We start from the raw sequence: 27,904 nt of genomic DNA on the forward strand, positions 1-27,904 counted from the left end.
CTACCTGTGTAAACGCAGCCTATATGGCACTGAACCTTATATGAATTAAACTATTTGAGAATGGTGGGCTATTAGTGACAGTGAGGACTAGGCCAGCAGCAAAGTAGTGCTCACTCCCACACCAATCCCATACTGCTGTTTAAACCAGCACAGGAGCACCTGGTTACACACATCAGTGGCTCCCTACAGACCAGACCATGGTGTCCATCTTGGGTCTTTTCAGGACACTGGTTACCCACTGGGCTATTTCTGACCTCAGGCACACCAGGACACTGTGGGCTGAGGGGGATAAATACACACAGGACTTATTTTCCTGCAATACCACCACTAACTAACTCCTTTTCTTGTATTATGCAAATAGTCTGACAACAGGAACGTGCTTGGGCTAATACTGTAACATTCATTTGCACCTTTTTTGACTCTACCACAGAAAGTAGTACCAATTCAGGCAGTACTATTCCATTACAGGGGGGACTTTTTTAATAGTGTTCCTTTAGATAAGGGGGTTTCTATGTATTCTATATCTAGGTCAGGTAGAGAGTAGCGTAGCTGGCAGCCTGAAACCACAGGCAAAGATGGACAGTTTCTGTTAATGTATTTGAAATACTTATTTGAATTCAGAGTATTTTGTCATTTGACTTACACTTGGCTGAACTACAATCCAATGTATTTTGTATTTTCAAAATACTGTAATTTGGATTGTCAAAATAAAAAATACTTTTCTATACCATTTTTGCTAGCGGTTCACATTTTGTGGCCCCTCCTTCACCCTGCGTTGGTATCAGAAGTATAATAGCACGATGGTGTGATAAAATTGTCTGCTAAATTAATGAATGTGTTTGTCATCGGCAAGGACTTGGGAGTTTTATTTGGGATTAAAAGAAAGGGAATAGAGCTAAGCACAGGCATAGTCCTAAAGGAAAACCTGGTTGTCTGCTTTCCAACAGACACAGAGACAAATCCACCTTTCAGCAGGACAATAGCCTAAAACGCAAGACCAAATATACACTGGAGTTACTTACCAAGATGATATTGAATGTTTGAGTGCCCTAGTTACAGTTGACTTAAAATCGACTTTAAAATGGCTGTTTAGCAATGGTCAACAACCAATTTGACAGAGCTTTAATAATTTTTTAAAGAATGGGCAAATATTATACAATCCAGGTTTGCAAAGATCCTCGAGACTTACCCAGAAAGCTGTAATTGCTTCCAAAATTAATTCTAACGTGTATTGACTCAGGGGGTTGAATACTTATCTAATGAAAATATATTAGTGTTTTATCTTCCATTTAACTAGTTGTGAATTTTTTTCCACTTGTAAATCGTTGACAAAAAAAATGACAATTACATCTATTTTAATCCCACTTTTAATCCCACTTTGTAACAACAACATTTTGAAAAAGTCAAGCGGTGTGAATACTTTAAGGCACTGTACCATACGAATTGTAACATTACATACTAGATTTGCGTTTCCTATGTTACGTCTACCCCTGAGTCCATGTTGGAGGACCACCAAGGTTGGACATTTTTGTTCTAGCCCAGCTCAAGCACACCTGATTCACTGGGCTTGAACTTTTGGGGTGGCGTAGGAAACACTTCTTTAGATGTCACATGTAGACATATTACATATAAACTATATTGTGTATGTCACAGGTTGAGATCCCCTCCTACAGAGAGAAGTAGATGAAGAGGAACACCCCCACAGAGCAGACCAGCACCAGGCCCATGTTGAGGATGAGTCTGGTTCTGGGGGTCTCCTGGAGCATCTCCTGCAAAAGCCTCTCTTCCTCCTCGGCTGATCTGGGCCGGGTCTTAGCCGGTTCCTCCTTAAACCCACAGAACCACTCTAGAACCCTCACACACCTCCCCTTCTCCCCTCCTACTCCTCCACAGCAGACCACCCAAGGCTTTTCTTGGTCTACTGCCATTCTGGTGCTTGAAAAGGTCGGGTGGCCACCATTTTGGAGATTAGATGGAGCCTCCATATCGGATAAAGCCTCCACCCCATTATGGAGGTCTTTGGTCGTCTCTTTGTCCATGCAGCCGTTCCCATTGACATGGGTCTTAGTTTGGGGGTTCAGCTTGCTCATCTCATCTCTCTCTATGTTTAGGGTTGTGTTTCTTTGGTGTAGCCCCCAGAAGGTAGTGGTGCGGACCTGCTCTATGCTCGGTGGAGGGGTGCAGAGGCTAACCACCACAGCCACCAGGCCTGAGATCCAGAACAGCCCGGCTGCCACGTACATGAAATGGACGTCCTTGACAAAAGATGGCCGCTCGTCCGGTTCATCGCAGTGTGGCTCTCTGTAGACGAACGCAAGCACCAGTCTCGTGGCGCCCAACGCGAACCCCACTATGCCACCCCAGAACGCACCAGTCTCGTTGCAGCGCCGCCATAGGACGCCCAGCAGGAATAGGGCAGCGATGGGTGGGGTCAGGTAGTCAGACACTTCCTGGATGTAGTAGAACATCTGGCCTCCCTGCATCTCGATGATGACAGGAACCCAGGCGATGCTGATAACCACCATGAACACCACGAACACACGTCCCACCACCATCAGCTCCCTCGACGACGCCCGCTCCCGCGCCATTTTGTAAATGTCCAAGGTGAAGATGGTGCTGGCGGAGTTGAAAATGGAGTCCAGGTCGCTCATGAGCGCTGCGATCATCACCGCCATCATCAGGCCACGCAGACCCACTGGCATGACGGACATCACCAGGCGGGGGTAGGCGATGTTAGAACACCCAGCCCTGGATCCACACACCTCCATGCAGTGTTCTGGGCTGATACACGCCAGCTCATCTGCAAACAGTATGCGGGAGATCATCCCGGGAATGACGATGATGAACATGGGCAGGATCTTGAGGAAGCCGGCCATCAGTGTGGAGCCTTTAGCGTGGGAGATGCTCCGTGCGGCTAGCACCCGCTGGACAATGACCTGGTCGGCACACCAGTACCAGATGGAGGCCGGGGTCTGGCCAAAGAGGAAGCCCGGCCAGGGGAGATCCTTGTCCAGCGGGCCCCTTAGGATGCGCAGGGAGTCGGGCTTGGGCTCCACGTGGCAGGAGGGGATGTAGGTGAAGTTGGAGGATGCTAATATTGCTGTGATGTTTGGTCTGGCTTCCATGTACTTGGTCCGCACCCCTTCCAGGCCACCCACTTTTACCAGGCTAATGGCGGTTAGGCATAGCGCGCCGCCAATCATCAGGAACGCCTGGAGGGTGTCGGTGTAGATGACCGCAACCAGGCCCCCTGTGACGGTCAGCAGCGCGGTCACGGTAATGAGGAGGATGATGGACAGATAGAGGTTCCAGCCCAGTGACTCCTGGATGAAGAGCGCTCCGGAGTACAGGTCCACAGAGAGCTTGGTGAAGATGTAGAGCAGCAGAGAGAGAGCAGCGAAGTAGACCTTGAGCCGTCGGCCACCGAAGCGCTTGGCCAGGTACTCAGGCATTGTGTAGACCCCAGAGTGGATGTAAACCGGGATGAACACCCAGCCCAGGAGCTGGAGGAGCAGGAGGGCATTGAACTCCCATGCGGCGACTCCAAACCCGCTGGCCGCCCCGGACCCTGCAAGGCCAATGAAATGCTCGCTGCCAATGTTGCTGACGAACAGAGAGGCACCAATCATAGCCCAGTTCATTGATCGGCCGGCCAGGAAGTAACCGCTCACAGTGTTCCGATTGGCTTTCATCATGGCGAAGAAGCCAATGGCAAGGACCAGGATGAAGTACAGCACCACAACAACGATGTCAGCCGCCTCCATGGTGGTGGGAGCCATCTTGGATAATACTTCTAAAGAGTGTTATTGAGGAGTTAGGTGATATGGTTGCTAGTGATATGGTGATATGGTTGCTTTAGTGATCAGTACCCTTTCAATTTAAGTTCCAGTCTTTCAGTTGATTATGAGAGATTCTCACACAATGCTTGGATGCTGCAGGTGAGTCTGGTCCAGTTCAGGTCTTGGTGAGGTATTCCCACAGCAAGGCACCCTAAGGGTTGACGGAGAATACTGTAGGTTTGAGGTAGCAGCTCATCTGTATCGATGCTCCTACAATAGAGCATAAAAACACACAACAGATCAGGGTTAGAAAAACCAAAGAAATAGCAGGTAAAGATAAACAGGTTGTGAGTTGTGGCAAAAGTCTTTTAATTAAGTTGTGGCTGGGTCCTGGCCAGGAACGCTGGTTTCGCTGACTTGGTTGGCCACTAAAAAACCTCAAAAGCTATAAAAGGGTCACAGTGAAAAAGGCATTTGGGAACCACTGATCTATAACACATAGCTAACAGTATAGTAGTACTAGTCTTGTATGAGTTTTGTACAGTTCAATGGGTGCATGCATATTTACCCCTACCAGTCCCACCCTCACGCTTTATAGCTGTGTAAACAGTCATCCAATTTTAACATGCAGTAGCTGGATCTTCTTGTGTCACATGGATGTACATATTTGTGGTCGTCAGGTTTGACTCAGATTTATGTCAAAGTTCCATAGGGTGTCGTTTGTTCATCTGGGTTATTTTGAAGAGATGCATGTCACAAAGGGATGGATGTGTCTGAGTTATTGTATGTCCAAATGTGTGCTCCTTCCACAACCAATAGCTCTGGTGTGTTTATGGGACAGTCAAGGCCTCGCAGGGCTATGGACATAAGGATGTGTCTGTTACTGACATTCATTCTAAACGTGTCCAGGCAAAGCCTCGCAGGGCTATGGACATAGGGATGTGTCTGTTACTGACATTCATTCTAAACGTGTCCAGGCAAAGCCTCGCAGGGCTATGGACATAGGGATGTGTCTGTTACTGACATTCATTCTAAATGTGTCCAGGCAAAGCCTCGCAGGGCTATGGACATAGGGATGTGTCTGTTACTGACATTCATTCTAAACGTGTCCAGGCAAAGCCTCACAGGGCTATGGACATAGGGATGTGTCTGTTACTGACATTCATTCTAAATGTGTCCAGGCAAAGCCTCACAGGGCTATGGACATAGGGATGTGTCTGTTACTGACATTCATTCTAAATGTGTCCAGGCAAAGCCTCGAAGGGCTATGGACATAGGGATGTGTCTGTTACTGACATTCATTCTAAATGTGTCCAGGCAAAGCCTCGCAGGGCTATGGACATAGGGATGTGTCTGTTACTAATAATTTGTGTGATTTTGTTGTCAGCACATTCAACTATGTAAAGAAAAAAGTATTTAATAAGAATATTTCATTCATTCAGATCTAGGATGTGTTATTTTAGTGTTCCCTTTATTTTTTGAGCAGTAACTCCGTACAATCATTGAAATTGGTGCATGCTGCGTTTATATATTTTCTCTCAGTGTATAATTAAACCCCCTTGTTTATGGACGCGTTCCTCTGCCCAGACGTAGTTGACGCCTGCCAGATAAGTATTTTACGTATCAGCTAACCACATATGTTATGGCAATCTGTCAGTTGGACAGTGGATGACGTGATTGGTTGATGCATGCAACGTCTGAGCAGGTGAATGACACCTTTGGCTGTGTTCGAGAAGATCAAAACCTTAATGTACAGCGCCTTGCAAAAGTATTCATCCCCCTTGGCGTTTTTCCTATTTTGTTGCATTACAACCTGTAATTTAAATTGATTTTTATTTGGATTTCATGTAATGGACATACACAAAATAGTCCAAATTGGTGAAGTGAAAAAAATAACATGTTTCAAAGAATTCTAAAAAAATACAAAAGGGAAAAGTGGTGCGTGTATTCACCAGCGTTGCTATGAAGCCCCTAAATAAGATCTGGTGCAACCAATTACCTTCAGAAGTCACATAATTAGTTAAATAAAGTGTCACATGATCTCAGTATATATATATATACACACATACATATATATACACACCTGAAAGTGTGCAAAACCACTAAAAGCAAGCGGCACCATGAAGACCAAGGTGCTCTCCAAACAGGTCAGGGACAGAGTTGTGGAGAAGTACAGATCAGGGTTGGGTTATAAAAAAATATTCAAAACTTTGAATAAAATAAAATAAAATGTATTTATATAGCCCTTCGTACATCAGCTGATATCTCAAAGTGCTGTACAGAAACCCAGCCTAAAACCCCAAACAGCAAGCAATGCAGGTGTAGAAGCACGGTGGCTAGGAAAAACTCCCTAGAAAGGCCAAAACCTAGGAAGAAACCTAGAGAGGAACCAGGCTATGTGGGGTGGCCAGTCCTCTTCTGGCTGTGCCGGGTGGAGATAACAGAACATGGCCAAGATGTTCAAATGTTCATAAATGACCAGCATGGTCCAATAATAATAATAAGGCAGAACAGTTGAAACTGGAGCAGCAGCACTGCCAGGTGGACTGGGGACAGCAAGGAGTCATCATGTCAGGTAGTCCTGAGGCATGGTCCTAGGGCTCAGGTCCTCCGAACCTTGAACATCCCACAGGGCTTGAACATCCCACACACCATTAAATCCATTATTAAAAAATGATAAGAATATGGCACCACAACAAACCTGCCAACAGAGGGCCACCCACAAATTCACAGACCAGGCAAGGGGGACATTAATCAGAGGCAACAAAGAGACCAAAGTTAACCCTGAAGGAGATGCAAAGCACCACAGCGGAGATTGGAGTATATGTCCATAGGACCACTTTCAGCCGTACACTCCACAGAACTGGGCTTATGGAAGAGTGTCCTAAAAAAAGCCATTGCCTTCAGAAAAATAATCAAACACGTTTGGTGTTTGCCAAAAGAACTGTGAGAAACTCCGCAAACATATGGAGGAAGGTACTCTGGTCAGATGAGACTAAAATTTCACTTTTTGGCCATCAAGGACAACACTTTGTCTTGTGCAAACTCAACACCCTGAGAACACCATCCCCACAGTGAAGCATGGTGGTGGCAGCATCATGCTGTGGGGATGTTTTTCATTGGCAGGGACTGGGAAACTGGTCAGAATTGAAGGATGGTGCTAAATACAAGGAAATTCTTGAGGGGAAACCTGTTTCAGTCTTCCAGAGATTTGAGACTGGGATGGAGGATCACCTTCCAGCAGGACAATGACCCTAAGCATACTGCTCAAGCAACACTCAAGTGGTTTAAGGGGAAACATTTAAATGTCTTGGAATGGCTGAGTCAAAGCCCAGACCTCAATCCAATTGAGAATCTGTGGTATGACTTAGATTGCTGAACACCAGCGGAACCCATCCAACTTGATGGAGATGGAGCAGTTTTGCCTTGAAGAATGGCTAGATGTGTCAAGCTTATAGAAACATACCCCAAGAAACTTGCATCTGTAATTGCTGCAAAAGGTGGCTCTACAAAGTATTGACTTTGGGGGGTGAATAGTTATGCATGCTCAAGTTCTCCGTTTTTTTTTGTCCTATTTCCTGTTTGTTTCACCACAAAATATTTAGCATCTTCATAGTGGTATGCATGTTGTGTAAATCAAATGACACAAACCCTAAAAAAGTATAAATTGCCAAGGAGGCGGGGGGGGGTGAATACTTTCACAAGCCACTCACTGTATCATGGATAAATTGGGACTGACTGATCTACAAATAATATGAAGTAGTTATTTATGAGTAATTATTTTTATTGATCAGTCAGTAGGCAGTCACCTGCAATGTTTAACAAGCCCTATGTGCAGCCGCCCACAGGAAGTGATCCAGTACAGAGGCATGTTGGATCACTGTTTGCTGAAAGCCTATTATGGCAGGCTGATACGATTGGAGAAAGCACATGGTAAGGGCGCGTTCCTCTGCCCAGGCGTTGCTGACGCATGCCAGATCTTATAATGCTTGAATAGATTTGTTTAAAGTATCAGTTAACCACATGGTTGTGTTTCCCTGCTCAGGCATTGCATCCACCAACCAATGGTTGCGTGCCATGTGATTGGCTGACAGATTGCTATAACACATGATGTGGTTAGCTGATACATAAAATACCTGTCCAGGCGTTGTAAGATCTGGTATGCGCCAGCAACGCCTGGACAGAGGAACACGCCCTTAGTTAATTACAGCACAAATTTGACCTGTCTTAGCGCTGAGGATGGACACCTGTTTGCTGGGCTGCGTCGCTTCCTGTGCCCCTTTTTGCTTGGTTTGGATGATTCTGATTTTAAGTAGCATGGTTTTTAAAGAAAAGTTAATGAGAAAATGTTCATTTCCATATACAATTTAACTGAATAGAGTACCACAGTACGAGTCATAATACCCGTAAAACCTAGCGGTCAAACAAGGAAATGGTTCCAATCGTTTTGCCAACGAAACACAGCCCTTATTTGAAGTGTTCCTAAAAATGTCCTATGGGTATTATGACACCTCCACTGTGGGGTTCTATAGTGAAACCAAATTGAGAATGTACCGGAACTGAGAATTTGCTGAAACTGATTGAAAACCTTTTCCTTACCATATTTACTTGCAGGATAACCATAAGTGACAGACAGTAAAGATTAATAAGTTAACGAAATGTTTGAACAATCGTTTCTTATCCAAACTTTGCACAAGTGTCAATAAGGCTCATCTTTCTCTCTTGCTTTATCTGGTGACTCCAACATTATGATAGAGTATTCATAATGTTTCTCTAAAAACTGAAGAGTAACCTAATGTATGAATGAAGTGCACCAAGGTCCCTAGACACTTGAACACTCCATTAGAACGGTGGAAATTCCATGCGTAAAGTGAGGTTCACTAGCACACAATCCAAAAGTGGTCACTAGACTAACAGGTTTAAGGTGAACTAACAGGTTTAAGGTGAACTAACAGGTTTAAGGTGAACTAACAGGTTTCAACTCATTTTTCAGGTGAATGTGTCACTTTCCACCTTGTGACATTTGGTGTAGCATCAGCTGGGTCCGGGCCACCGAGTGGGCAGTTGTGGAGCAGGGACCATTTTAGTTTCATGGTCTAGTGTTTCTTTGTGCCCTCATAGGTTTTGCGGTCTCTCCCATGGGTGGTTCTGGGCGCAGGTGAGGAAGCCAGTCTCTCCCCTTCTGGTCTGAGTGACACTGAGTGACACTAACTGGAGGGCAAACTACCTGCCCTCCAGGACACCTACACCACCCGATGTTACAGGAAGGCCATAAAGATCATCAAGGACATCAACCACCCGAACCACTGCCTGTTCACCCCGCTATCATCCAGAAGGCGAGGTCAGTACAGGTGCATCAAAGCTGGGACCGAGAGACTGAAAAACAGCTTCTATCTCAAGGCCATCAGACTGTTAAACAGCCACCACTAACATTGAGTGGCTGCTGCCAACACACTGTCATTGACACTGACCCAACTCCAGCCACTTTAATAATGGGAATTGATGGGAAATGATGTAAATATATCACTAGCCACTTTAAACAATGCTACCTTATATAATGTTACTTACCCTACATTATTCATCTCATATGCATACGTATATACTGTACTCTACATCATCGACTGCATCCTTATGTAATACATGTATCACTAGCCACTTTAACTATGCCACTTTGTTTACTTTGTCTACACACTCATCTCATATGTATATACTGTACTCGATACCATCTACTGTATGCTGCTCTGTACCATCACTCATTCATATATCCTTATGTACATATTCCTTATCCCCTTACACTGTGTATAAGACAGTAGTTTTGGAATCGTTAGTTAGATTACTTGTTGGTTATCACTGCATTGTCGGAACTAGAAGCACAAGCATTACACTACACTCGCATTAACATCTGCTAACCATGTGTATGTGACAAATACAATTTGATTTGATTTGATTTGAGGTGTGTGGTCTGGTGATCTGAGGGCAATGTGCCAGCAATAGGACAGGTCAACACCACTATGGGAGCCCTGGCTGCCTCAGGACACCATGTGGTAGAGTTGCTAGCAGGTATTAGAGTCTATTTTTCCATAGGGACTTTGTTGTATAGTTCGAGTTTCAGGGAGTTTATCTTTGAGTGCAATTTGTGTGTGAAATATTTGCCTTTTTTAACCAGTGTGTAAAACCTATTATTGAACATGTACTTTTGCAGAGTTTCACTATCAAGTGTAAGGAAAAGCTCATTTTAAGTGAGTGAGAATGTCACCTGTGACTTATTGGCATGTTTAACCTGAGTAGCATTTTCCATTGGTTAATTGCCTGGTCATGAGCTAAATGATAGTATTTAAAACTTTTTTTTTTTCCAGGCAACTGCCCACAGGAAGTGACGCTATCCCGAGGCATGGTTAATCAATGTTCGCTGAAAGCGTATTACGACAGGCTGATATGTTTGGTGAGAGTACAACTGGAGACTGTGTTGCGAGGTTTGCTACACTGACTACATCTAGATGGACACCTGACTGATGGGCTGTGCCCCTTTTTGTTTGCGTTTGATTTCAAAGTAACGGTAACAACATCGAAACCAAATTGGGAATGCGCCAGTACTGACAATGTGCTGAAACTGATAGAAAAGCATGCCTTACAAAATAATTGTTAGTCACTTTTGTCTGCTTCAAACTTCACGCTGCCTGCTCAACTAAGACCTAGAACCTGTCAATTTCCACGTGACAAACGCACCACTGTTTAGGATTGTTCTACAGTCTGACTCCATAATATAATTATGACATTGCTTGTACTTACCATTTCCAGCAGCCCTTCTCTGACTAATCTCTCCAACACCAGACTCAAGGCATCAATCACGCTCCTTCCTAGGCAGGTAGATTAGGTGTAATTTTTTTCATAGGTTGCATTCCAAATTTGGTTTGACAGCATAGTGCCATTTCTATGAACACGCCCCCCACCTTGCCTGTGGCGTAGATGCACGCTCTAGCCCGGAGTTTTCGCATAATTGGCGGACATTTTAGTCGCTTTCCAACCAATTGGCATTTCCCCATCAATGTTCCCATCAAATTTACTAGTTTATGTAAAGTCTGTGCTTGACGTGCACGCAAGTAACTTTCGCAGTTAAAGTCCCATTTCCGGAATAAATAAAAAAACAAGTTTAAATAGGTTTCCATTGCATTTAACTCCACTGGTGGTTTTGAAACTAAAAATGTTGCATTATGTAATGAATGTGCGCGCTAGCCAGCAACTCATTCCGACATTTCTTGATTCCTTTTACGTGTGTACTCTAGATAGTTCCTAACCTTGCCAGTAAATTAACATAATAATTTCGCTGCACCCGCTATAACATATTCTAAACCGTCTACTTGACTTAACGTTGATTTGATAAAGTTCTGCAAGCACTTCCTTATACGTCTATATATGACTTGGAAGTGTGTTTGTGCTCTGGAGGTCATGTGCACACTCCAGGGGTGCAACACCTTTGGCAATCGATAGTTTCAAATATGCATGAAATTAAAACACTTTCAGGGGTAGGCTACATCAGATATTATCTTCAGTTAGCCCTGCACATTACATCCTACTTGATTTTTCATAATAGCCCTACCTGCAGCCAGCGATGACAAACCAGCCCATGTTGTTGCTCTATTAGTCAATAGTTCCCTTGGAACACCCTCATTCCCTCAAAGGGCTTAATCACTAAACCAAACAGCCTTTTAATTACGTTTGTCATTTAGGCGACGCTCTTATTCAGAACGATTTATAGGAGCAATTAGGGTTAAGTGCCATGCTCAAGGGCACATCAACAGATTTGTCACCTAGTTGGCTCAGGATTATCTGAATAACAGACTGACTGGATACTGTCCACATGTCGTGGACTGTCACCTATGAAACCCCCAGAAGCACTCACTCCCTGAGTGACAGGCATGTAATTAGTAAATATCTTATTAGCCTGCCCATTACCCTGATGTGGACCAGGGATATGGCAGTCATTTTCTGCAAAGACACCATGAATATTGCATTTTTCACCCCTTAAATCACTGCTCGTGGTATAAATAAGGCTACTTAATTAAAACATACTTTGAAGTATAGCTTTTACTGAAGTTTGACAATCGACTACTTTTTCCACCACTGTACTTAAGTAGGCTACGTTTATTTTACGTTATAACAGAAGCTCGTATTCAGAGCAATAACAGTTAAGTGCCTTGCTCAAGGGTTTACCAACCGATTTTAGACCTACTCATCTCAGGGATTCGCAGTTACTAACATACTAACACTCTTAACCACTAGGCTACCCCTACCTGCCAGATACTTATAACCAGATACTGGGTGACGTTCACTTTCACTTGAGTCATTTTCTATTAATTATGGTATCTTTACTTTTACTCAAGTATGACAATTTGGCACTTTTCCTCCCTGCTAGCCGGGATCCTTGAGACGTCCGTTATCCCTTAACTTAACCATTTAAAATGTAAACTTCAATGGGGTAGGGCCGTTCCATGGATCCGGATAGCACAGACCCTGATAATTGCTGGCTTTGACCAAGACAGCAATTTTCCCTGGAGCTGTGTGTACATCGCAGAGATCCATGCAAAAAAACAGAATTTGATCAAACTGTCATTCACGGAATTGATGTGTGTGAGTTTACCTCGTCAAAATAATGCACTTTTGCTTCGATATTAGTAGCAGCTACAAAGTATGAGCCAATTTAGTTGTGTGTCCTCTGCCAAGTGGTCTGGACCTTTATTGCGCTGGAAGCAGAGTCCCGTGGGCTACCTGCAGGGTCGCTGGTTCAATCGAATCCCACGCTGGCTCTTCGCTCTCAATTGCTACAGTTGTACTGTGTAAAGACAGGCTTTACATTGCACCCAAGGGCATTATAATCTGCAAATGCATTGACAAATAAAACCCCGATGATCTCTTTGGAAATTTCTTTCTTTGAGCTTTCTGTCCGTCAAGCATTCTATTTGCTTTATCTTACAGTTTTCTCATCAGTCTTGGTGATTGTCAGATGGTGATTTTGCAACATTCTATTCTAAATAGCAGATTTACTCATAACCAGGGTTAGGGTTGCTATGTAATGAAGGTCTGATGTAGTGTCTAGACACTAGGTGGCAATGTTGCATTTCTAACACTATAAAATGCAGATGTCAAACCTTGAATGTCACTGTATGCATATACTGGTAAATCACTATGAAATGATAACACTGAATGGAGCAGACAGGAAGCACAAACCACAAACAGGAAGATACTATTTTTAACCTAACGCAGTTATTCGGTTAAGGAAGCTAAATGTCTGTGGAATTGATAGAGATCTGTCTTTAAGGTGAAGAATAGTGAGCCAGTTGTTAAAGGTGCTCCAGTCAATAGAAATAGAAGACTAGAATGTACATCAACCTTCTTATGATGGTCCAAAGGTCAGCCATGGTTTTCCAGTGCTGTGATAGTGTAAAATAATTCATTTGAATAATGTATCTGCACAGAATGTTTATTAGCTAGCCAGACAATTTGAGGAATGGTTCCGTAAATACTTCAAATGAACTGCCAATATGACAACATTCCATTCAAACAATGCAGTCAATCCACAGCCATACACTGGCTGAAATCAGTTGATGATAGGACTTACTGATATTGCATCATATAATAGAACTCACAGCTTTCCAAAAAAACACACCTGTTTAGATATTTTAGAGGCTATTTATACACAAGGTGTATAAAACCCCTATAAAATACATTTAATTATATAACAATATTTTAGGTTGACAATTCTATTACACAATTTGATATTTTCTATTTCACCTTTATTTAACCAGGTAGGCAAGTTGTCATTTACAATTGCGACCTGGCCAAGATAAAGCAAAGCAGTTCGACACACAACAACACAGAGTTACACATGGAATAAAACAAACATACAGTCAATAATACAGTATAAACAAGTGGTAAAGGGAGGTAAAGGCAAAAAAAGGCCAAGGTGGCAAAGTGAATAAAATATAGCAAGTAAAACACTGGAATGGTAGATTTCACATGCCTTACTTTTATTTTCCTGCATAAGTCAAATCAGGATTATGCCTCTACTGCCATTCATTCCAATTAGAATTATTTGTTTTTCTCCCTGACCAATATGGCTGCAGTTTTAACCTCATTCTGAAACTTTTATGACATAGCCTCTAGTAATTTAATAGGATCGCTATGCTCCAGTCACTCTCCAGCCCTAACAACTGATTCCAGATCAGAGCTGTTCATTTCAAGGCTATTGTCAAGGTAACAGGTCATGTCTCCACTGCAGACAATAGAAATAGAATACCTATGATCTTCTAGAATGGTAGACGATTATAGCTAGAATAGAGTGGTTCTAATTGCTACATATTTTTTTCCAAACTCTGGCAGGCAAAGAAAAAGATCAACCAAAAGGTCACAGAGCTCTAAAGTGCCCAATTGTAACCATGGAGATGAGAATATTTACATTCTACCCCGACCTTTGCCCTATGGGAAAAGTGAAGGAAGAGAAGAAGGAAAGAAAGAACAGAAAAGTTGATTCAACATGGACTGTATTGATTCTCAGTCTGGGAGAGGAAGACAAAGGCTTTTGACCTGAATGAAGCCAGTCCAGAAATCATTTCCTACACCGTTAGGAATCTTCTTTAGCCTCGTTTGTGTCACAGAATAGATGATTTTGATAACTGATTGATTTTTAAAAGAGACACAGCCTACAGTACAGTACTGTATTCTTAAGGACAAAGTTCTAAAATGTACAATTAGCTGGGCATTTTAACCATTCATTTGACTTATGTTAAGTCCCTCTGGATAACACACGTTTATTTAAATAAGGAGCCTGAAACCCATCGTCAATAGTAACATCCTAAATCCCTCTTCACAATGGCAGCGCTAGACTATAAGATTCTCCAGGATAGGCATTCCTAATGCATGTATGTGGTGAAACAGGAGACTGATGAGGTTGGAAAGAACTTTGTCCTCCCTCATTGTTCCTTAAGCCAGGCAGAGTAGTTCTAAAAATGGTGGGGGGATTGAGTCAGGCAGAGTAGCTGTGTGTGTAACAGAGGCGGGACTGAGGGCGTCTTATTGTCTGGAGACATCTGATCTGTTCACTGACCTAAGGAACATAAAGCTTAGACTCAGCTGTTTTAACAGAGAGAAAGAGACTGCCGTAACCAGAGAGAAATCGAGGGATAGAGAGAGAGAGAGAATGGGACGAAGAGGGAGGGAGAAAGAGATTACATGAGTTATATATATATCCTGATGGAAGTTCTTTACCCTTTAGGTTAACAAACAAAAACAGCCATTAGATTGCAGCACTGAATTATTGAAAGCACATTCCTGGTAGGCATCCATCCACCATATTGCTTTCAATCAGCCTGTGTTTTCAGACCAGAACACGAGGGAGAGCAGAGGAGATGAGAGGGAGCCACTTTAGGCTATTAAGATGCAGCCTTTAGGCTTTCGTCTGTCACAGCATCAGATGAGTGGTTGTTGAGGAAAGGAGAAAAGCCAAGGTATCTATGACAGTGGAATGGAATACGACCACAGAGGCAATGCTGTGTGTGTAGGATGTATGGGTATGGGGTTAATTCAATATTCGGCCATTCTTCACTGAGCCATCCTGTGCATCTATGAGATGCAATGCCAGCAGCTGTATGGCAATGCGAGGGGACCTGACCTAAATAGCCCCATGGGGCTAGCATGCATAACAATGGACTAGATCAGGGTTACCCAAACCCGGTTCTGGGGCCCTCCCTGGGTGCACGTTTAGTTTTTTGACGTAGCACTACACAGCTGATTCAAATAACCAACTCATCAAGCTGGGAGGCCCCATGGCCGGGTTTTGGAATCCCTAGATTAGATGACCACAGGCAGGGCCATAATGTAGGCTGATTGAAGGCTAATAAAGTCTGCTCTGCATTGGCAGAAGTCTCTGTGGCTCCGTCCTGTGTTTATTATAGTGACTGTATGGCTGTGCTAAATCAACATGAGCAGAGCTAATAGGCATTACAATGTTAGTCACTCAGAAAGATGTCTGTGCCAGCATGGATGGACAAACAGGGTGATGCAGTCAGAGCTGATGGGATATGTGTTCTTTATTAAGGGTTAGAGGTCAGGGCTACTTAGTGATTAGAAGCATATTGGTGGTTAGAAAGGTCTCTAGAATGATACAACAGACAGCTAAAGGGCTTCAACGTAGCTTCCCGCAGGCTGTGAGCATTCATAGAGCATACATAACAGGTTATGACAGCCATATGAACGGATCTATAAAAAGCCTTAGAAGCACACCAGCAGCCGTAGTGGCAGAGGTTAAATAACTGCAAGATAATAATCAGTGAAGATGTATATGGATTATGGGAGGGAGATATTGAACCAAATGGCCATGTGACTGAAATCCAATCAATTTTCACATCCATGGGTTGTGTTTGATTGATTTCATTTCTATGAGCCAGGGCCTCCTGAGTGCTGTGACAGTGATGGGTGAGGACACAGAGGAAGTTGGCACAGAGGGACGGTCGCCCTGGAGAACACACACAGCCTTACAAGGACAAAGCATGCGCCTACCAACTCCTAGAGTATGACACTACTGGAGGTGTGTGTGCGCAAGTATTCTGTGTGTATAGTATTGACAGAATATAACTGTGGATAGGGGGAAACTAAACATAGATATAGGTTACGTGTGTATGTGTGTGTGAAAAAGAGTGTTTGGAGTTGGAGGCAGATCAGATATCACACCCCCAACTTGTTCCCCCCCCCCTCTGTAGACAGTTGCCATGGCGAGGCGTTGACGAGTCATCGCCACATTCCGGGGCATGGCTCTCCCCTCTGGACACTCGCCTCCTCTCAAGTTTAACATTTACTCTATGCTGTGTACTCATGCAGTCGCCTCCTGCTGCTGCTGAGGAGCTAGAACAACCAACATACCAGAATCATTAACCTGTACCTCACGGGTGTCAAACTCATTCCATGGAGGGCCTAGTGTCTGCAGGTTTAGTTTTGTTCCTTTTAATTAAGCCAGACAAGGTGAGGGGAGTTCCTTACTAAATTAGTGACCTTATTTTCATCAATCAAGTACATGGGAGGAGCAAAAACCCACAGACACTCAGCCCCTCGTTGGAATGAGTTTGACAAGGGATGTACATGGTTTAAGAAGCAGGATTTGATTAGGCTTAAGCATATCACACAATTGACCACATTGCTTAATTCTAGCCAATTGCAATCAGACCGACAGGAGTGTTTACTTAGTTAGCCGGGGGCTAGGAGTCCATTTGGGTGGCCAGGTCCAACTCTGGTCTAGAGTTGTTGTAAACTGTTGTTCTGAGCCATCAGGCCCAACCAACAGAGACCCCAGAGATGATATGTCTAATACAGGAACCACCATTGAGGATCAAACAAGACCTTAAAGGATGTGTGTCCAGACGAACACACACACACACACACACACACACACACACACACACACACACACACACACACACACACACACACACACACACACACACACACACACACACATCACAGAGGGGGCATGGAGGATACAGCACCAATATCTGGGTCAATCTTTTGAAAGCGAGAGGAAGATGGAGGGAGAGAAAGAGGGGAGAAGAGAGCGAGAGAAAGAAACATTTAGGGAGTAAAGGAGAGCGAGGGATGAAGAAAAACAGGTGTGAAAAAGATAGAGGGGAAGAAGAGAGACAACGTGAGAGAAGGTGAGGAAAATAACTCACTGGAGGCTGACAGTTCTAAACATAACACTCATCTGCATTTGTAATTGAAGGAGAGAGAGAGGACACAGAGGCTGTTCCCTGAAGAACAACAAGAGATGGAGGGAAGGAGGGATACAACAAACCAGCTTCAGTCGTGGTACTGTTATAAAACATTTATTCTGGCAGAAATATTTGAAGTTTTTCAGAGGCCTGGAAGCAGAGGCGAATCATAAAAAACCCTGATTGATCGTTACCCAGAGAAACATCGGCACAGAATAAGATATTCATGTCAGATAAAAATCCATATCAGGCTTTACAATCATTTACAAAAAGACTTAGAAATCTATTTCAAATTACAAAAAATAAAATGACAGTAAGGATCTTTAAAAAGAACTTGCAGGGTTTTGTGTTGGCGGTTGTCCTATCGGTCTGTGGTTCTAGACTTTAGGGAGGTTCTTCGGATAGATCTCAGATCAGCTTCCCCAAGTCCAAATCTGAACTAAATAATTACGAGGTTGCACACAGAACAGACCTTGGGTCAGTGCTTAGGGACACCTTTCACCCACACAGTGGGACAGCTCGAGGCCTGATACCAATACTATAAAATGCATCTCTTTCCTTCAAGTACATGTCTGATCTCATACAGATGTATGGCAGCTGATAGCCAGGGTTCCACTACACATCTTTCACCAATCCAGTCATGTCAGATAAGGAAGGATGCAATTTCTAAGTATTTTAACAGGGTCCTGGTTTATTGATTGGCACACAGCAGCTCTTCTCCCATCGGGGGCGCTAGTGAGTTAAACCAGGTCAGATCCCAGAGCCAAAGCCCCAGTTGGTACCAGGCCAGAACCTAGATACAGCTGGTGCCTCTCACAGGGTTACATTGGCAGTGTGTATACAGGACAGTGTGTGTGTAGGGTTGTATGTGTGTGTGCATGAGGAGTGTGATTTTATTTGTAGATGTTGGGGTACATGGCATTGGGTAAGAGGAGTGCTCGATCAAGCAGTGTGTGTTTACAGTTGTTGTGCATGTCAGTATGTTCAGTGTTGGCAGTATATGGAGCATGTGTATAGACAGGGTAGCATTTCAGGGGTGGTAGTTGACATCAGGTACAGGACCATTCTAAAAAGGCCTTCTGGGTCTAGGTTGGGGTAATTAGCAGAGCTGGGCTGGTCTTTGTCACTGGGCAGAATACTGCTGGGCCAACCACTAACCCCAGGAACACACACAACAGCCCTGAGTGCCCCAGCCCCATACAAACACAGCATAGTCCTTTCGATGGACACACAGCTATTGTACTGTACCAGAGACAGGGGAAGAAGACTCCCTAAGGGACTGGGCCCTACTAAACTGGGAGGTGACATGGAGATTGCTTTCAGGAATGGGTTTGTTAACAGTTCTCTCTAATCCTTCTACATTGCATTCCAGGGGTGTATCTCCATGCTCTGGCTTCCTCGTCCCGTCTTCTTCTTCATCTGCACTGATGTGAATGTAACGGGTAGGCTTCAAACATTATATTGCTTAGATCCACCCTGTGTTTATTGATCAGTGCAGATGAAGGAGAGGAGACGAGGAAGCCACTTTGGGACTATTCAGCTAGAGCCAGGCATTGGCTGGGAGAGTGTGTGGAGGACTGCAGGTTCCACGCATTAATCCAGTATGCTACCTATATAAACAATGTCTCCCTCTGACTGTGTCAGTCCATATCATACCACTCCTCTCAGTCACCACCACTAGTCCACTCTCTTATTGGCCAGCTTGCTCCTCAACCTGCCCCATATAAACCCTAGGTCCAACATAACATCAACGTCCTTCACAGTGGGGGTAGCACCAGTGTCAGTGTAGGGGGTTACAGCAGGTGAGCTCTGGGTCCTTAAGTGTCTTTCATTCGCTCTAGAGGAGAGCCTCTGAGGTCATCAACGTGCACCAGGGAACCTGGCTAGTTGCTGTTGAGTTACTGAAATTACATCTCACCAGGAACAGGGCAGGACAAAACTGGTAAAGCGGCTCTCTTTCCCAGCCTCAGGTGTGGCAAACCACACAAATAAAGCACACACACACCTCCATTTAAAAGCATTCTCATTTCAAAAACTAGTGATGAGGACAAACGTAGACAAAGTGCACTAAGGTAGGAATACTCCAGGGCTGTTCTGTGCAATACCTAACATCAATACGGTCACATAGGCAGACTAGATATCCTGCACTCTTCTTTAGCAGTTGATTCAGTTCAGTGGTTTTTTCCCCTCTACAGCTCCACAATAAATGTCCTATTGTCTCTCCTCCTCCTCTCCCGTTGGTGCGCTTAAAAGCTCCACGGAGCGCACCCGAAGGGTTGTGATTGGTCAATTGTCTGCCGTTGCCGTGGTAATGTGCCGGCGCGGTAACGTGCGCGTGCTCGTAGTTCATCAGCTGGAGAAGCGGTGGTCGCTCCAGCGGGCCTGTGCTAGTCAATCCATCTCCAGGTCCATGAGTTTGTTGCGTGAGCGGGGGGTGTGTGTGGTGTTGCGGCAGCAGCAGTGGGCACAGATGAAACCCAGGAGGAGAGAGAAGAGCCCCACGGACACAGAGGCTACAGAACCGTACAGCAGAGGCAGCTTCAGAGAGTCCCACACTGGAGGGAGACAGAGACAGACAGACCGAGAGAGAAAGTGTTAGTTACTGTACACACACACACACACACACACACACACACACACACACACACACACACACACACACACACACACACACACACACACACACACACACACACACACACACACACACACACACACACACACACAGTGCCCCCCCCCCATCCTTACTCACTGGGGAATCGTACAGTGAGGAACACCCTGGTAGAGGTGAGTTCTGCCCCATGTGTCCAGGCCCCTGTGGAGGCAGACAGGTACCAGGGCGTTGCCTGGCAGTGGTACTCCCCGCTGTCGCTGTCCTGGGTGGCGTGGATGTTCAGGGCATAGGTGTGTGTGTCTGTGCGCTCCAGGGACACGTCACTGCTGGCGTTGCGCGCCTCCTTCTTGACCAGACCGAAGCGGTCCACGCTGGCCAGCAGGGTGCCTTTGTTCCCCCCTCTCAGCCGCGTGAGGTACCAACGTACCTCGTAGGACAGGTCATCTGAGCAGAGGGAGGAAGAGGAGAGAATTCTATTAAAACCACTTCATTGGGTTTATGTAATAGAGCTAACATCAGCAGATTGAAACTGGATGTAGGGACAGGAAGACGGGAGACTGGATCGGGCAACAGGAAGAGACATGGAGGGGAGACTGGATCGAGCAACAGGAAGAGACATGGAGGGGAGACTGGATCGAGCAACAGGAAGAGACATGGAGGGGAGACTGGATCGAGCAACAGGAAGAGACATGGAGGGGAGACTGGATCGAGCAACAGGAAGAGACATGGAGGGGAGACTGGATCGAGCAACAGGAAGAGACATGGAGGGGAGACTGGATCAAGCAACAGGAAGAGACATGGAGGGGAGACTGGATAGAGAGAGAAGAGAGGGGGAAGGGAATGGGACAGAGAGACAGAATAGAGGGGGAGGGGACTGGATAGAGACACAGAAGAAGTAGAAGGGGGAGGAGAAAATGTTAAGTATTTTATAGAAATCTTTTCCATGTGGTTGAGGCCAAAGGTTTTATCAGTCTATCGCTGAACCTACAGTTAGTGTCTGGTGTTGCCACCGTCTCAATGTTGATCTGTGATGGGAATTCATGGATCTGAAGGAAAACTACATGTGAATAGACATGATATCACTGAGAGAACATAGAACACATCTTCCATATGGATACATCTGTTTCTCTGTCCATGTATTCATACATCTGTGTTTCTGTGCTAGGGGCTCTTAGCAAAGGTCTAAAGAGGAGTAGCTTTAACCGGTCATTAATGTGTCTAAAAGGGACTATCATTACTGTCCTACCCACACACAGATTACACATCAATACTATGTGTGTGTCTCTACAGCCACCTTTAGAGAACATCTCACAGAAAGAGACAAAGAGGGAAGGAACAAGAAGAAAATAAAGAATAAGATGTTCTAGAGGAGATTAAAAAAAAAGAGAACGAGAGAGAGAGGGAGAGCGAGCGAGCAACGAGAGAGCGAGCAACGAGAGAGAGCGAGCCGGAGAGCAACGAGCGAGCACCGAGCGAGCGAGAGAGGAACGAGAGAGCGAGAGAGGAACGAGAGAGCAATGAGTGAGCGAGAAACGAGAGCGAGAAACGAGCGAGCAAGAAACGAGAGAGAGGGCAGTGCCAGTGATCCAGAATGTGGTATGACTTCTTCAGTCAGATTTGCTATCCTGTCGCAGCCTCTAATGACTGGACATCTTAACCACCAATACAGAGTTGGGGTGAATCCTAACTTTAAGTAACATTTTCACTTCACATCAATGTGTGACTAACTGCTAATACAAGGCCTACTTAGTAAAAAATATGAATATGCTGATGGTAATGATGATGATGATGAATAAGATGGGGAAAGGCAGGAAGGGACACGACTATATTTATAGAGATGGAACGGAGGGCACAGCGACCCCTCGTTTCCACAACCTCGGTGTCCGGATTCAAGAGGTGACTGGATGTGACACGAGCCTAAATGTAGAGGACCGCTGGACTAATGGACCAATCAGGCCGATTCCTGCAGACCTAATTGAGGACTGGTCAGTGGACGTTAGTCTTAAAGAGATAGTTTGGTAGCTGGGCTGTTGTCAGTCGTAACCCTTTTCACTCCTAGAATTGGGACTGTATGGATAGGGCCAAATTGAAATGTTTTTTAACAGAAGAAATACGAAAAATAATATGCATAACCAATGATAAGGGAACAGTTTGGAGATTAAGGGGAAATTATCTGGCCAAAAGGTGAGAACACAATAGTTCACCTGACAAGACTGAATCCAAACATTATACTGTCATGACCAAAAGTTTTGAGAATGACACAAATATTAATTTCCACAAATTTTGCTGCTTCAGTGTCTTTAGATATTTTTGTCAGATGTTACTATGGAATACTGAAGTATAATTACAAGCATTTCATAACAGCCAAATGCTTTTATTGACAATTACATTAAGTTGATGCAAAGAGTCAATATTTGCAGTGTTGACCCTTCTTTTTCAAGACCTCTGCAATCCACCCTGGCATGCTGTCAATTAACTTCTGGGCCACATCCTGATGGCAGCCCATTCTTGCATAATCAATGCTTGGAGTTTGTCAGAATTCATGGGTTTTTGTTTGTCCACCCGCCTCTTGAGGATTGACCACAAGTTCTCAATGGGATTAAGATCTGGGGAGTTTCCTGGCCATGGACCTAAAATATTGATGTTTTGTTCCCCGAGCCACTTAGTTATCACTTTTGCCTTATGGCAAGGTGCTCCATCATGCTGGAAAAGGCATTGTTCATCACCAAACTGTTCCTGGATGGTTGGGAGAAGTCGCTCTCGGAGGATGTGTTGGTACCATTCTTTATTCATGGCAGTGTTCGTAGGCAAAATTGTGAGTGAGCCCACTCCCTTGGCTGAGAAGCAACCCCACACATGGTCTCAGGATGCTTTACTGTTGGCATGACACAGGACTGATGATAGCGCTCACCTTGTCTTCTCCGGACAAGCTTTCTTCCGGATGCCCCAAACAATCGGAAAGGGGATTCACCAGAGAAGATGACTTTACCCCAATCCTCAGTAGTCCAATACCTGTTGCAGAATATCAGTCTGTCCCTGATGTTTTTCCTGGAGAGAAGTTGCTTCTTTGCTGCCCTTCTTGACACCAGGCCATCCTCCAAAAGTCTTCGCCTCACTGTGTGTGCAGATTAACTCACACCTCCCTGCTGCCATTCCTCAGCAAGCTCTGTACTGGTGGTGCCCCGATCCCGCAGCTGAATCAACTTTAGGAGACAGTCCTGGCGCTTGCTGGACTTTCTTGGGCACCCTGAAGCCTTCTTCACGACAATTGAGCCGCTCTCCTTGAAGTTCTTGATGATCCGATAAATGGTTGATTTAGGTGCAATCTTACTGGCAGCAATATCCTTGCCTGTGAAGCCCTGTTTGTGCAAAACAATGATGATGGCAGTTGTGTGACAGAGGAAGAACAATGATTCCAAGCACCTCCCTCCTTTTGAAGCTTCCAGTCTGTTATTCGAACTCAATCACCATGACAACGTGATCTCCAGCCTTGTCCTCGTCAACGCTCACACCTGTGTTAACGAGAGAATCACTGACATGATGTCAGCTGGTCCTTTTGTGGCTGGGCTGAAATGCAGTCTAAATGTTTTTTTGGGGATTCAATTAATTTGCATCTGATCACTTCATAAGATTCTGGAGTATATGCAAATTGGCATCATACAAACTGAGGCAGCAAACTTTGTGAAAATTAATGTGTCATTCTCAACTTTAGGTCACGACTGTACACTTCACTTTATGTGCATTTTACATTTACAGTACTTTTTGCAGGGTTTCTCATAACGAAAATCTAAAAATACTCTGGATACATTCAGTAACAAAGAAAATGGTTGCTTAAATGGGAAGAGGTCCATGATAAGGCGTTGCTCTGCCTTCTTGACATCTCAGTCGAGGGAAAGTGTCAGTAACATGCATGTCAATCAAAAAACAGCCCATTATAAAGCTCAACGTGGTTCAGGTGTGCATCGTTTGAATGCCTGTTCTATTGCCAACATTAGTAGTTCCATGCGTATTCGGCTGCCTACATTAGTAGTTCCATGCGTGTTCGGCTGCCTACATTAGTAGTTCCTACATTAGTAGTTCCATGCGTATTCGGCTGCCTACATTAGTAGTTCCATGCGTGTTCGGCTGCCTACATTAGTAGTTCCATGCGTGTTCGGCTGCCTACATTAGTAGTTCCATGCGTGTTCGGCTGCCTACATTAGTAGTTCCATGCGTGTTCGGCTGCCTACATTAGTAGTTCGGCTGCCTACATTAGTAGTTCCATGCGTGTTCGGCTGCCTACATTAGTAGTTCCATGCGTGTTCGGCTGCCTACATTAGTAGTTCCATGCGTGTTCGGCTGCCTACATTAGTAGTTCCATGCGTGTTCGGCTGCCTACATTAGTAGTTCCATGAGTGTTTGGCTGCCTACATTAGTAGTTCCATGCGTGTTCGGCTGCCAACATTAGTAGTTCCATACGTGTTCGGCTGCCAACATTAGTAGTTCCATGCGTGTTCGGCTGCCAACATTAGTAGTTCCATGCGTGTTCCATGCGTGTTCGGCTGCCAACATTAGTAGTTCCATGCGTGTTCGGCTGCCAACATTAGTAGTTCCATAGTAGTTCCATGCGTGTTCGGCTGCCTACATTAGTAGTTCCATGCGTGTTCCATACGTGTTCGGCTGCCAACATTAGTAGTTCCATGCGTGTTCGGCTGCCAACATTAGTAGTTCCATGCGTGTTCGGCTGCAAATGTTCTTCACAATATGAGAAATAGGCTCATTCTGTTCAGAACAATCCAGGGTATAACATGTCATCTTGTCATCTACACCAAAAATAGCAAATAAACATCGATACTGTAAATAAATACATTTTAAAATATGAAGTACAGATTATGACATCAAACCGGTATTATAATCCTTCAACGTCTCATCTTTCAGAACACATGGACTCCTCTAGATTTACAGCATTCCCCTTGCTCAGATTACAAACTAAATTACTAAAGTAGCCAAAATCATCTGCGACGAGTTACAGGTGCTGAGACTAGTAGTTTTAAAAAGTAGTAGTGGTAGTACGTTGCTAGGTAACAATGTAAACAATGCCACTTTATATGAACGGGACCATGTGTATGTTGTCTCATATCATGGGCAGGAGAGGCTCTAACAATGGGAACTCTAACCCACCCGTCATATAAACACATTTAGAACGTCTGCCAGTTGAAACTCATACAACGCTGTAAAGCAGACAGCTTGAGCTCTGACGTCATATAAACACATTTAGAACGTCTGCCAGTTGAAACTCATACAACGCTGTAAAGCAGACAGCTTGAGCTCTGACGTCATATAAACACATTTAGAACGTCTGCCAGTTGAAACTCATACAACGCTGTAAAGCAGACAGCTTGAGCTCTGACGTCATATAAACACATTTAGAACGTCTGCCAGTTGAAACTCATACAACGCTGTAAAGCAGACAGCTTGAGCTCTGACGTCATATAAACACATTTAGAACGTCTGCCAGTTGAAACTCATACAACGCTGTAAAGCAGACAGCTTGAGCTCTGAGGTCATATACAACATGTTACTGTACAGCCCCTGCATTCCAATTGAGGTGCTCATTAATGACCAACTCTGCCATTTTCAACCAGTATATGGGATGACAGGGGCTGTGAGGGTAAAGGGTTAATAGTTTGGTAGCCGGGCCTTTTATATTGAATAGTAAGCAGTGTTTCTATGAAGCCACTTAGGAGATCCTTTCAGATGGGAACTAAGTTATAAAGCTTCATAAAGCTGCCGTTTGCCTCCTTTGACATTGAATACAATTATAACAAAGGACAGGAAGAGAGAACATGAAGATATTGAAACAACATCCCTGGAGTTGTATGAACACCCATTACACTATCCAAATAGAAGATATCTAAAGGGGAATTAAGGTGACCCACCACACCTTAGAGAAACAAAAAGAGGAACCTGCCAAGACCCCCTGCACTGCAGATAACATTCTCTCACGTACATGCCTGCCTGCCTGCCTGCCACACACACACACACACACACACACACACACACACACACACACACACACACACACACACACACACACACACACACACACACACACACACACACACACACACGTCCCAGCTGTTTCAGTGGACTGTAATTCCTTGAATACACTGCTCTTTGAACCACATGCATTGCAACAATAACCAAGACGGCAAAACAAATACATTATCACCAGTGTTCCCATTAACAAGCTTGATCCCCACCACAACACAACAATGTAAGATTCCTCCCACTGGCCCCTTTATCCTCCCCTCCACCTCCATCCCCCCCTCCACCTCTATCCTCCACCATCCTCCACCTCCTCTATCCTCCACCATCCTCCCCTCCACCTCCATCCTCCCCTCCACCTCCATCCCCCTCCACCTCTATCCTCCCCTCCACCTCTATCCTCCACCATCCTCCCCTCCACCTCCATCCTCCCCTCCACTTCTATCCTCCACCATCCTCCACCTCCTCTATCCTCCACCATCCTCCCCTCCACCTCATCAACACCAGGATCCGCTAAGGAGAAATAAAACTAGATTGTCTTCACATCGAAATGAACTGAATAAAATACATTTGATTGGTTCATTCCATGTATTGATCCCCAGAGGGGGGAGTTAGTTAGTTTTGCCAGCAGCAGCAGAAGGTAAAGACCAATAGTGGTAGAGACACTACAGGCATCCTGAACACAGAACTCAACAGGGATACTGCCACTGATGTCTGATAGAACAAAGTATATTACACGTGGGCCATAAAGCGCTGCTACAACACAGCACACAGGAATACTAAACACTGCATGGACCTCGTAGAATCACAATGAGCAGAACGGCCATTCCAATTACGAGCAATGAGCCATGACCGACGGGCAGCGGCCATTTTGGGTGTCTCATTTTGAATTGACGCTAACAAGTCACGACGTCGCGTAAATTCTATTGTGTCGCCAATATTTGGTTGGAATGTGAAAAATGTTGTAATTCTTAGTTATGGGCTGATCTAAAGAGACATATTGTGCAGTAGGGTGCCATTTCACACACAATGTCTGTTCTGTTACCCCTTCTATTTCTATGCTCAAGCCGTCCTCCCCTTTATTACCAGAAGGACTTAATGGCCTGAGTCTCTCTTTCCCCGCACCAGTGAGTTAGACCGTTCTCTCTTCACCAGTCCTTTTGGAGGTCTCTCCAGTCTCCTCTTCTCCCTGTGAGGGGGAAATGGACCATGGAATATAACTAATTAATTACTGGCTGTAGAGGTGAGGAGAAGAGAACAGGTTTAGCTGGCTAGTTTGATTCTGTGGGGCAGGCCAGGAGAGAACAGGTTTAGCAGGCTAGTTTGATTCTGTGGGACAGGCTAGGAGAGAACAGATTTAGCAGGCTAGTTTGATTCTGTGGGACAGGCTAGGAGAGAACAGGTTTAGCAGGCTAGTTTTATTCTGTGGGGCAGGCTAGGAGAGAACAGGTTTAGCAGGCTAGTTTGATTCTGTGGGGCAGGCTAGGAGAGAACAGGTTTAGCAGGCTAGTTTGATTCTGTGGGGCAGGCTAGAAGAGAACAGGTTTAGCAGGCTAGTTTGATTCTGTGGGGCAGGCTAGGAGAGAACAGGTTTAGCAGGCTAGTTTGATTCTGTGGGGCATGGTAGGAGAGGAGACTAGAGACTCAGTGAACTGCTCTAGTCGTAAAGGATGGTTCAATCCTAGTCAGACGTTTATATGCTTCTTTAGTGGGTTTACATTTTTTATTTA

The 27,904-nt window shown here is 44.7% G+C and overlaps 2 protein-coding genes across 3 annotated transcripts in view; both read right to left on the reverse strand.

The window, feature by feature from the left end:
* Positions 1 to 33: 33 nt before the first annotated feature.
* Positions 34 to 11,464, reverse strand: LOC124007615 (sodium/myo-inositol cotransporter-like). 2 transcript variants are annotated; one of them, XM_046318242.1, is made up of 2 exons: positions 11,377 to 11,464; positions 34 to 4,049 (listed from the first exon to the last, which is right to left on the reverse strand). In XM_046318242.1, the coding sequence occupies exon 2, from the start codon at positions 3,777 to 3,779 to the stop codon at positions 1,668 to 1,670; it is 2,112 nt and encodes a 703-aa protein (XP_046174198.1). In that variant the 5' UTR covers positions 3,780 to 4,049; positions 11,377 to 11,464; the 3' UTR covers positions 34 to 1,667. The 2 variants fall into 2 exon arrangements, with proteins under 2 accessions (XP_046174198.1, XP_046174195.1); XM_046318239.1 differs by lacking the exon at positions 11,377 to 11,464 and adding an exon at positions 10,569 to 10,815.
* Positions 11,465 to 17,631: 6,167 nt separating this feature from the next.
* The window catches only part of LOC124008152 (prostaglandin F2 receptor negative regulator-like), a 50,890-nt gene continuing 40,617 nt past the window's right edge, over positions 17,632 to 27,904 (reverse strand). The window contains exons 10-11 of the mRNA XM_046319193.1: positions 20,286 to 20,591; positions 17,632 to 20,088 (exon numbers count right to left, since the gene is read on the reverse strand). Of these exons, the coding sequence (XP_046175149.1) occupies positions 19,925 to 20,088; positions 20,286 to 20,591 (470 nt within the window). The 3' untranslated portion in view covers positions 17,632 to 19,924. The remainder of the gene's footprint in view (positions 20,089 to 20,285; positions 20,592 to 27,904) is intronic.

Source organism: Oncorhynchus gorbuscha, linkage group LG21 (genome assembly GCF_021184085.1).
Source record: "Oncorhynchus gorbuscha isolate QuinsamMale2020 ecotype Even-year linkage group LG21, OgorEven_v1.0, whole genome shotgun sequence".
NCBI classification, from domain to species: domain Eukaryota; kingdom Metazoa; phylum Chordata; class Actinopteri; order Salmoniformes; family Salmonidae; genus Oncorhynchus; species Oncorhynchus gorbuscha.